Source organism: Phyllostomus discolor, chromosome 5 (genome assembly GCF_004126475.2).
Source record: "Phyllostomus discolor isolate MPI-MPIP mPhyDis1 chromosome 5, mPhyDis1.pri.v3, whole genome shotgun sequence".
In the NCBI taxonomy this organism is placed as follows: Eukaryota; Metazoa; Chordata; class Mammalia; order Chiroptera; family Phyllostomidae; genus Phyllostomus; species Phyllostomus discolor.
In genome coordinates, this window is record NC_040907.2 from 147,785,590 (window position 1) to 147,797,472 (window position 11,883).

Sequence of the window (11,883 nt, forward strand, 5' to 3'; positions counted from 1 at the left end):
GTGACTGATTAATGGGTACAGAATTTCCATTTGGGGTGATAAATAAGTTCTGGAACTAGATAGTAGTCATGGGATGGTTTCACAATATTGTGAATATACTTAATGTCACTGATTTGTACACTTCAGTTAAAATGGTAAGTTTTATGTGTATTATACCACAATTTAAAAATATATATGCATATATAGCATAATTCTTCAGGCAACCATGAGTTGATATGGAGTATCCATCCACCTGAATAATTACAGCATGACTGAGAAATAAACTTTTAGTGTGTTGTCATTTGTTGTGGCAACATGACCTAGCTCATCCTGACTGATATAAACTGTTCCATTGCATTTGGTTCACCTAATCTTTTCTTTAAAAAATTTTTTTAAAATTTATTTTTAGAGAGAGGGGAAGAGAAGGCGAGAAATATCAATGTATGAGAGAAACACCTATAGTTGCCCCTCCCACACCCCCAACCAGGGACCTGGCGCAACCCAGGTATGTGCCCTGACTGGGAAGAAAACCAGTGATCCTTTGGTTCACAGACCCATGCTCAGACACTGAGCCACACCAGCCAGGGCACCAATCTTTTCTTAAGCCTTCTTTGTGACAGGCACTACAATGATGAAAAGCCTCAAGCAGCTCACACACTGGCAAGCAAGATAACCAAGTTAACCAAAAGATGTTTTTCAGTGTGATGGTGCCATAAAAGAGGTAGATTATGAGTTACAGTGCAAGCACAAAGGTTGGAATGGCTAATTCCACCCTGGAAATCAGAGGTGGCTATCCAGGAAGGCAAAGTTTGAAGATGTATAGAAGATGTATAGCAGTTTGCCAGCTAAAGCAAGGGAGAGGTTCATTCCATTGATGGAAGAGCTTGTTCTCTGTGCAGTGACATAGGCACGAAACAGCTGGGCATGTGGCAGGAAGTAGCAATCATGAGATAATAAGGTATGAGGAGATGAGTGCTGAAGACGGCTATAGAGAAGATGGCAAGTGTCTGCTCTTTGAATTTAATCTTATAGCCAGTTCTTTCTACCCTTTCCATTTGTGTCATATGGAAAATGAAAGCATGTATGGCACACTGGGGTAAAGGCTGAACTTTCTTGTGACTGGCAATATACCTGGCCCATCCTTGGCCTCCCTTGACACATCTTAATCTATTACAATACACAATTAGGGTACATGTTTTGGGTAATGGAGTATCATTAAAGATTTTTAAGCTGGGAAATAATATGATAAGATTTGCATTCCAAAATAGGGTTTGGAAGATTAATCAGTATGATGAAAAGATTGAAATCAGGAAGATCCGTGTGAAGACAGCAGCAATAATCCAGAAATCCAGAAAGTAACAGAAAGAGCTTAAAACAGAATAGTGGGCATGGAAATAAAGAGAGTGGACAGATTCAAGACATAATTACAAGGTAGAACTAACAAGCCTTATTGATTGATGCAGAGGCTGAAGGGGGAGAGACTGTCTAAAGTGGCTCCCAGCCTTAGGATGGTAGTGGTGCCACTGGGATAGGAAAGAGAGGAAGCAGAGGACTATGAACACAGCAGTTTGTTCAGTTGGGGACCTGTTCAGCTGATGTGCCAGTGGAGATATCTGAAAGGTAGTTAAAGATATAAGGGTCATGGACAGATACCAGTGGTAGTTAAAGCACAAGGAAAGGATGAGCTGGTTGAGAGAGGACATAAGTAAGCAATGAAAAGAGCTGAGGGCATTTAAGGAGAAAAGAGGAAGAAAAGCCTGTGGGAATGACATTGGTATTTCTTTGATGCATAATAGGATCTTCTCAATTGACTGTACAGTGAGACCCTTTGAAAAGAATGACTTTCTATAATCTCTCTGAATCTGTCTAAATTATCTGTAAAGGCAACTCTGGAAATTCCAGAAGATTGGTCCCCTAATATAGGCTAAGTCAACCTTTTGTAAAAACTGAATATTTAAACAATTATATAATTTAATTAAAAACATTTTTTATCCTCACCCAAAGACATGCTCATTCATTTTAGAGAAAGGGGAAGGGAGGGAGGAAGAGAGGGAGAAAAACATCAGTGTGGGAGAGAAACATCAATTGGTTGCCTTCTGTAGGCACCCTGACCAGAGACTGAACCCACGGCCAGGCATGTGCTCTGACTAGGAATTGAACCAGCAAACTTTGGCTTTGCAGGACAACACCCAACCAACTGAGCCACATCAGCCAGGGCTATATAATTTAATTTTAACAAAATCCTAGTTATGGCTCTCTGTAACATATTACTATTACTACAGGATATTATGATTATCTACTTAATATGTCTACTCCTTCTCAATATATTGCAAAATCCTCAAGGGTTCCCTGCCTTAGTGTTTAGCCTGGTATCTGGCACATAGTGCACAGCTGATAAATATTTGTGAATTACTGTGAATTTGAGTTATAGAGTTCAATATACAGAGAGTGTGATGTCACCTATTTGGAACTTAGATCCAGTAGTTTCTCCAGGATTTTGCAATGGAAATATGTTAAATGGGCAAGAGACACTATAGTTATAAATGTAGCGATACCCCTTATAACAGTCAATATTGATGATGTATAATATATTCATACAATATAATGTCATACAGTAAAGGGAATCACTCAACTACAACTACACACAGTAACAAGGATGGATCTCAGAAATATGCTATTAAGTAAAAGAAGCCACACACAAAAAATAATGCATACTGTACCATTCCAGTCATATGAAGTTTAAAAACAAAACTAATGTATAGTTTTAGGAGTCTGGATAGTAGTTACTCTTGGAAGGACATAGAGATAGGGAGGAAGAACAATAATAAGTAGGGACTTACATAGAACGGGTTATGTTCTGTTTCTTGATATGAGAGTGCCCAAATTATAATCCTTAATTTAGCTGTACACTTTTGATTTGTGCATTTCTATGACTGTTTTATGTCCATAAAATGTCACTCTTCAAAAATGTTTTTGGTATATGGTCCTACATAATAAATAGTAACATTAAAGAATAATCTTTACAAGTATAGTAAGAGTACGGTAATAAGCAAGTAGTTGAACCTACACTAATACACCAATAAGACAGGAGAGTGAAAAAAATATGTTGGTTGGGTGTAGAAGCTATGAGAGACTTAATTGGTTTATTGGCTGGAGATTAAAGATGTTGTTGGTAACTGTATGTATCTGCATGGAATCAAAACCCAAAGTGGTCTTGCTGTTTTGATAAGAGCATCAAATTTTCTGAGTTTTCAGTACAACTATCACCAATGGGATTTTCATTTCATTAGATGAAAACTTTGAAGATAGAGTACTTTCACTTCAGGCTGTAATTGAGTAGTTGGTATTAACTTAGTCCCCCTGCCATAAATAAAATATAGATAAATATGGATAAAGTACTAAAAACATTAATTATAGACACTGAACAACAATCTTTACAAGACTGTAATCCCTGAGAGAAGTGCAACAAATGTGGTATATTCTACAATTGCCCTGCCTTTAGATATAAAAAGCACTTAAATTCTGGTACAAAGAAGATGAACCCAAGCAAAGCATAACAGTCTGGCTCAGTTGAGGAGATAGAGATTTTAATTTAGTGAGACAGTAAATATTTGAATACATATAAAAATGTTTTCCCTCAGTTTTTAATCTCTTTAAAAGATAATTTACTGTTTTGAACAAAATAACAAATGGATCTATGATGAACCGTATAACTTTCTATTTCCCCTGTCCCATTCTTTAAGATATCATTGTCATAACTGTTATCTGCTTTATTTTTAAATATTATAAATGTAGATACATATACAAGTCTCAGGAAGAAGGAAATACTTAGGCAGAACTACACTGGCCTTAAGGCATTTGTTGTTCTATGGCAGTAATGATTAAGAATGTGGGCTTGGCCCTAGCTGGTGTGACTCAGTTGGTTGGAGTGTTGTCCCATAACCAAAAGGTCGCATGTTCGATACCTGGTCAGGGCACATACCTAGGTTGTTTCTTTGATCCTCAATCTGGGCATGTGTGGGAGGCAACCAGTTGATGCTTCATTCCCACATTGACGTTTTTCTCTCTCCCTTCCTCTCTAAAAGCAATGAAAAAAAAAGTCCTTGTGTGAGCTTTGTAAAAAATAAATAAATAAAAAGAATAATAATGGGGGCTTGAGTGTTAGAAAGGCCAAGCTAAATTTAGCTGTGTCAGTTAGCAACTACGGGACATTGAGCAAATTACATGACTAGCCAAAACTTCAATTTCCTTACCTGTAAAATGGGGGTAGTGCCTATTTACTAACATGGATATGAAATTAAAGAAATTATCATATATCATATGTTAGCACATTACTTTTCTAGCAACCATTATTATCCTAAAGTCAAACATGTTTCCATCTTGTCCAGAAACCAGTTGATCAAGAAGATATGACAGGAACAAGGAAAAGTAGGAGGTGATAAAGGGCACTAAAATTCTGCATCTTCCAAAGCAGAATAAAAGAAATCTAAAGTTGATAAATCATTAACTGGAGACCTAAGAGTGGATAAGAGTATGATGGCAACCACCAGAGAAATTATTTACAGTGATTGCCTCTAAGAAGTGGGATTGGGGAAGGTGAAAGAAGATTTCATTATTCATAGCATGCCCTCTGTACTATTAAAGTACTTATCATGTATTAAATAGTGCATAAAACTTCAAAACCTAGTCCTGTAATTGAGAATGAATATATTGAGCAAGTAGAAGGGTTAAGGAAATGTACTTGGATTTGTATTAAAATGGAAATTTCTGTCCTTACCACCACTGAAGGTCAAACTGCTGCTGCTTTAGAAGACTAGTACTGGTGCCTCTGGGAAAGGTGGAGGTAAATGCAGGACTTGGAAGCTCCCACAACCACATCAAAATTACAATTAAACCACAGAACCACCATCATTTAGAAACGCCTGAAATCTGGCTGAATGAAAGTCTTTCAATTAGGGAATTAAAGAAGAAGCCATATCGAAATTGGTAGGAGTGGAGACGTGGGTGTGGGCTGGTCCCACACCCATGTGTGGTAGATAAAAATCAGGAGGGATATCTCAGCTGTGGAGGTCTTCCCTGAGGAGTCAGGGGTCTCAACCCCACACCAGGCCCCCAGCCCAGGTTTCCAGTGCCAGGAAGAGAAGTCCCCCAAACTTCTGTCTGTAAAAGCCAGCAGGGATTGTGGCCAAGTGAGACAGGGCTCCTGGAGTCCTAGGTGTTCCTCTCAAAGGGCCCACACAGAGAAAGAAAAATGGCAGATGATTTCACTTATATGTAGAATTAAACAAACAAAACAAACAAACGCAGAACAGAAACAGACTCATAGATACTGAGAAACTTTTGAGGGTTGCCAGATGAGATGGGGTTGGATAAATAGGTGAAAAAGGTGAAGGGGTTTAGAAGTACAAATTGGCAGTTAGAGAATAGTCAAGGTGTGTAAAGTACAGCATAGGGAATATAGTCAATAATATTGTAATAATTATATATGGTGTCAGATGGTATCAGAGTTCTTGGGGTGATCCCTTTGTAAGTTATATAAATGTCTAATAGTGGGCTGTACACCTGATACTAATATAATATTGCACGTCACCTGTAATTTTTAAAAAATATATTTATAAAAAAACTAGTGCTGTTTCTGATTTGGTTGTGGTAGCCAAGAATCGTGTGTGTGTATTTGTGTGTACAGATGTTTGCCTCTGAAGTGGATAATGCTTTATGGTTTAATATTGGAATTCTCTACTCACTGACACTTTGCTGAAGTCTTCTTCCTCTTTGAGGTCTCTTATTTTTTAAAACTGGCATTTCCCCCTTTTTGTTAGACAGCATGAAAAGTTGGAAAAAGATCAACTTTGGTAATGGAAAAAGAGACATGGGGCAGACAGCAAAGAGTGGAGGGAAAATAGAATGGTTCAGATAGGCAGAAGATCCAGGAACTAAAATCAGGCCTGTGTTATTTGAGGGTACTTATTCACTCAGCAAATTGCCTATAAAATCTACCTGCCCTAATGGGTCCTAGCTAAGATCCCCAGCTTTCGACAATAGAAGTGAGGTAAACAGACATCAGAGCTGTGGACACTGGAGTGTGACTGTTCTGATAGTAGATAAGGAAATAGATTGACTTCTGCTAAAAGCATTATAAAATTGCTTCTCTTCCTCGTTTCATAGCATTTTACTCCAAGAAAATTAAGATGCTACAACATACATGTAAGCCAAATGCATACTATACAGCATGACTGTAATGTAGCAAGTAGTCATAGAATGTTATCATAGCAATGGCCTTAAGGTCCAAGTCAGGATGTAATGTGAAAAAACAAACAAACAAACTACACTCTATGGAGGTTCTCTCAGAAACCAACAGGCCTGGTAATCAAGTTCTCTGGATGAGTAGAGTCATCTGGGTCATGACTTTGACTTCTGACATTCCTATCCCATCTCTGCCCTAACCAATCAGTGTGACTTTGGCAAGTTGTTTAACATCTCTGAGCCTCAATTTTCTCATCTGTAAAGTCAGGATAAGAGAATGTATACCTCATTTTTTTTAACTGCAAAAAACTTTGTTTCCATTTGGTCCAATGAATGGGAGAGGGCTCCAACATGGTTAAAAGGATGCCTAGTGGTTTCAGGGAGAGCCTCAGGCAAAAGCCAGACAGCAAGGAAATGCAGAGGGGCCCCTCAAAGGCCTCTGGGCTCCAAAGGCTCTTAGTCATGCTTGAGGTGAGTCTTTCAAAGAGATATCCACCCAGCCTGAGGATGTTAGTCAGGTGGTCACCCATCTTCTTGATGAGTTTCACCTCCTCATCCAGGAAGTGGTTCTCCAGGAAGTCACAAAGATGAGGGTCTGTGCAGGTAGGACCCAAGTCATGCAGATCCAAAAAATCCTGATTCTGGTTATTCTCCAAGGCCAAGGCAGCTTCCATGGTATCCTGAGTTTTACTCCACTCATCTTCACCATGTTCTACAAGAGAATGTGGACACCCTGCTGGTTTTGACATTTTAAGAGACACTCAGCACCCTTGAGTTTCTTCTTGGCCAATTCTCTGAAGAAGTGGCCCACGCCCTCCAGAGTCACACCATTGTGGTTGAAATAGAAGCCCAGAGACAGGTAGATGTAGGAAGCCTGATATGATTCTGATGAATTTGGGAGCTAATGGTTGTTTGGCAGTGAGGACTTAAGGTAAAAAAAACAGTGTTAGCTGGTCTCAGACACCGAGGATGGCTGAGGTGGTTCCAAAGGTGGTGACTGGAAAAGAGGTTAGAGGGTGGATGGAGGCTGGAAGAAGGGGGCATCCTTGAGTCTGTTCCATTCAAACCCTGTTACAGCAAGAGACAGATCCCGGGATCGCTGAGGGCACCAGTTTTTTTTCTAAAGAGTACTTTACTATGTGGTGTTTTACATTATTCTCTTATTTCATTCTCACAGCAGCTAGATTCTATTATAGACATGAAAATAGACATTCAGAGAGAGGCTGTCACTTTCCTGAAGTCACACAGCTGGTAAGTCAGCCAGGCAATCTGACTCCAGAGCCCTGCTTTTTAATCCTTATGCTAAGTTGCCTGAAAAACCTCACTTGACAATTAAATGAAATGATGTATTTAATAGTGCTTGGCATATTTTGAACATTTAATAAGTGGTAATTATTAAAATGTGCACTGGGTAAAATCCAGATCCCAAATTATAACAAATTCAGGTTTAAAGTGCATTATATTGCACTTTCATCACCTAGGCCCAAGTTTCAAGTTCAGGCACCCTCACTCCCAAAGAATCTGTAATCAGAAAGCAGGTTCCCACAGGAGGATACAGGTTCTGCAAGGTGCTAGAAATCATTTATATGGGAGCCATTTTTGGCACTATGGGAACAGATGAGTGTAGGAAAGCAAGGAATCACTGGCCAAAGTCTCTACCCAAAGTCTTGGGGATTCAGCTCTATGAATTCCAGGCTGAGAAATTGGATGTTGACAATGTTGAGCAGATTTGGCCAGATCTGTGCAACCACATAAAACCCAGTGTCCTGAGTCCTAGGCCAGCGTGTCAAACTAGGAGGGAACAGGAAGCTATGGACACAGCCCACTGGGCCTGGGCTTTGCACAAAGCTAGATAATGGTAGCATCATTTTGCCTTCCTCCATCCCCACCCCAATCACTGTGAGGACTGCGTGGAGCCCAATCTCCTTTGTTCCTCACTCTGCCTCTGTTAAGAATTGTAAATGGACCGGTGTAGGCAGGCAAACAACAGTAGTTGAATAAGTCACATGAAAAATGGTATTGAGATAAATATATTAGGTAATAGGATGGAAAATTAACATACATTTTCCAGATGAGACACAGGACTGCAAAAAAAATCTCTGATTTCTGAAAAGGGCTTAATTACCATTTCCAGAAATTAACATTTAGAGTTCAAAGTTCACACTTTTTAGCTATGAGGGGTACTTGGATGGAAAACTTTCAGAAGCTTGGAACACACTATGCCTCCTGTGCTCCTATTATTTCCTTATTTTATGCTTGACATCCTATCTCTATCATTATCTGCCAGCACTGACACGAGACAGCATGGCCTGGGGGAAATACTTTGCATGTATGTCTCAGTTTGTATACAGATTCTGGCTTACTTCATCTTTGGATCTACCTTGCTGGGTTTTTAGCTGTATGTTGCATACTCTCAGAAGGCTTTTCCTTGGCATTTTTTAAAAACCTTTTTTTTGTTATGGTAAAATATATGCAATACAACATTTATTCAAGTAAATAAATGTTCCATTCCCTCCTTCTTGCTAGCACCTGTCAACTACCATTTGTAAACCATTTAAAAAATTTTCCCTTGGATTAAAAAAAAAAGATTTTATTTACTTTTAGAGGGAGGGTAAGGGAGGGAGAAAGAGAGGGAGAGAAATATCAGTGTGTGAGAGATACATCAATTGGTTGCCTTTCACATGCCCCCAATGGGGAACCTGGCCTGCAACACACACATGTGCCCTGACTGGGAACCAAACTGGCAACCTTTTGGCCTCCATGCAGCCACCCAATCCACTGAACCACACCAGCCAGGGCCGTTTTAACCATTTTAAAGTAAAAGTTCAGTGGCATTAAGTGAATTCACATTGCTGTACAACCATCACCACTATCCATCCAAAAAACTTATTCATCATCTCAAAGTGACACTCTGTACCCATTGAGCAATAACCTCCCCATTCCATCCTTCTTGCTAGCACCTGTCAACCACCATTGTACTTTCTGTCTCTATGAATTATACTATTCTAGGTCCTTATATAAATGAAATTATGTAATACTTGTCCTTTTATGTTTGGCTTATTCTACTTAGACTGTTTTCAAGGTTTATCCATGTTATAGCATGTGTCAGAATTCCATTCCTTTTTCAAGGCTCAATAATATTTCATTGTATATACAGACCACATTTTGTTTATCCATTCATCTGTTGATGACATTTGGGTTGTTTCCACCTTTTGGCTATTGTGAATAATGCTGCACATGGGTGTACAAATATTTGTTTGAGTCTCTTCTTTCTATTCTTGTAGGAATATATCCAGAAGTGGGATTGCTGCATCATAGGGTAATTCTATGTTTATTTTTTTTAAAGGAACCAACCCTGGCATTTTGTTATTGTTATATTTCTAGAGTCAATTCTTATCATCTCAGTTTATTTTGCCTTGCGAATGTACTAACCTACATTTATGCTAATCTACGTCTCTTGCTTCTTCACTTTTTCATTTGCCAAGGTTATTTAGAATTGCGATCTTATGTTCAGCAGTAGTGATTTTCCCGAAAACACAAACGTCAGACCTGACTTTTTGGAACAAACTGCTATTTTCCAAGTCATAAGTTGCATTAGCTGTAAAGTTAAAAAAATACATTTTTTGGGGGGCAGGGGAAACAGTCTTTCAAATCAGTACCAAGATACAGTCTAGCTCTAGTATGAATCAGACAGACACACTAGGAAAGGAGATTTTCTGATTTACCAATGTCTCACTGTTTTGTGTGGATCTCAGCCTATTAACAAATAATGTCATAGCTGGTTCCACCCTTGTGGTTTTTATTATGACTGCAAGACACCCTTCAGTAATAACACCAGAAAACTTTGGAAAAAAATTAATTACTCACAGGGCCTGGAAATTATATCTGAGGCCACACAGTGAGGTCTCAGGTGGAGAGAGAGCATGTGTGTGTGGGCCTAGAGTTCTGCTTTCATTGGGGTCAAGAGTGGGGACCTAGGGCCTCTGGAGTCACTCTTTATTGGTGAATTTAAAATACTATAGCAAGATTTAAAGCACCCAGAAGTGGGGTAGGGAAGTGGCCCAAATGATTTCAGCTGTTGAAATCAACCAAGAGATCTAAAACAAAGCAGCTTCAGTAGGGGAGGCAGCCTGGCTCTTTATCTAGTCCTGGGGCTGGGCACGTGTTTATTCCAGATAGCTGTCTTTGGAGTGGACACATCTTTGAAGTGGATGCCTCAGCAGTCCAAGTTCAAATCAAGCAGTTGCCATTGATACAAGAAAACCACTGTCAAGGCTTATACCACACTCTTGTAGGAGCATACCTGACATGCAAACAGTAGTACAAAGCAGGAATCTAACTCTTCCTGCAGTACCTGGAGGTCTCCATCTGCCATCACTGGAATGGTGAGGATCTTGGACTTTCATTTGTTAATGAGAGCACTAGAACCCACCTGTCCACCACTTTCATCTTCCTTCTTGCCTCTAGGCATCAGAACAATGGGAGTGCCCCGCCCCCCATGGTCACTTGGCATCATAGTGAGAGCTGCTTGTTTCTCACTGAAGGACTGAATTTCTTCAGAAGCAGAAGAGTTTCAGTTGGAATACTGCATGATTTTGTGTACAGAAGCAATACTCTTTCACATCTTGTCAACAAATCCTGACCATTCCATCTCCTAGCTCCCTCAAAATCAATCTTTCTTCTTTGTCTCCGCTGCCTTGCTTGAGTCAGAACATCACCCAGAGCATTGCAGTGGGCTCTGGGCTGGCCTCCCCACCTCACCTCAACAGGCAGGACTTCTGTCCCATCCTTCACACTATGGGTGAAATTCACTTCTCACCAGCTCAATGTCATTGCTGTCAGAGCCTTGAAATAACAATGCTCAAAGAAGAACTTAACCATGCCACACCGATGCTAGGTAGAGCCCAAAGAGCCATTTCTTACTTCTAGCCTGGTCCATACTTTTCTTATCAGTTGCTTTTTTATGTTTTTGTGGATCTTTTTTGTTTAGCTAAGATGGAAGAATGATATAACTGATACCATTTATATATCAAGGTCAGCCGCAGAGGGGAAGAAAATTAAAGCGACATAAATGGCAAAGCTAAAATCATCCCATCATCCTTTAGTCACCTTAGTCAACACTAGGGTGGTACACATTTTCTTTCTCTCTGTTACCTTTTTGAGGATGGTCTTGAAAGTAAACTAGTCAAGGTACTTCTTGCTCAGATCATCCTGAGTCTTTCTTTCTTCCATGTCCTGGCTATCATCTTCACTATTCAAAGAGGGGGATCCTTCAAACCTTCTGCACACTTAAATCTCAGAATGTAGTTGTGAAACTGCACTTGATTTCTAGATGTTTGGAGAAACTTCTCTGTTCTTTTTTTTTAAAGATTTTATTTATTTATTTTGAAGAGATGGGGAAGGGAGGGAGAAAGAGAAGGAGTGAAACCATGTATGGTTGTCTTTAGCACACCCCCTACTGGGGACATGGCTTGCAACCCAGGCATGTGCCCTGACTGGGAATCAAACTGGCGATGCTTTGGTTTGCAGGCCTGCGCTCAGTCCACTGAGCTACACCAAGCAGGGCCTGGAGAAGCTTCTTGGTTCTTGCTTCATAATCATGACCACCTTCACCATCCCTCCCTATAATTTTCCCACTAAAACACCACCCCACCACCACCA

General features: G+C 39.8%; 1 protein-coding gene across 1 annotated transcript; it reads right to left on the bottom strand.

Moving 5' to 3' along the window:
* Positions 1-6,449: 6,449 nt before the first annotated feature.
* Positions 6,450-10,597, bottom strand: LOC114497059 (ferritin light chain-like). Its single transcript, XM_036027517.1, is given in 3 exon segments — positions 6,450-6,937; positions 6,940-7,123; positions 10,526-10,597. Coding segments are annotated over 3 exon segments (744 nt in total).
* Positions 10,598-11,883: the final 1,286 nt, after the last annotated feature.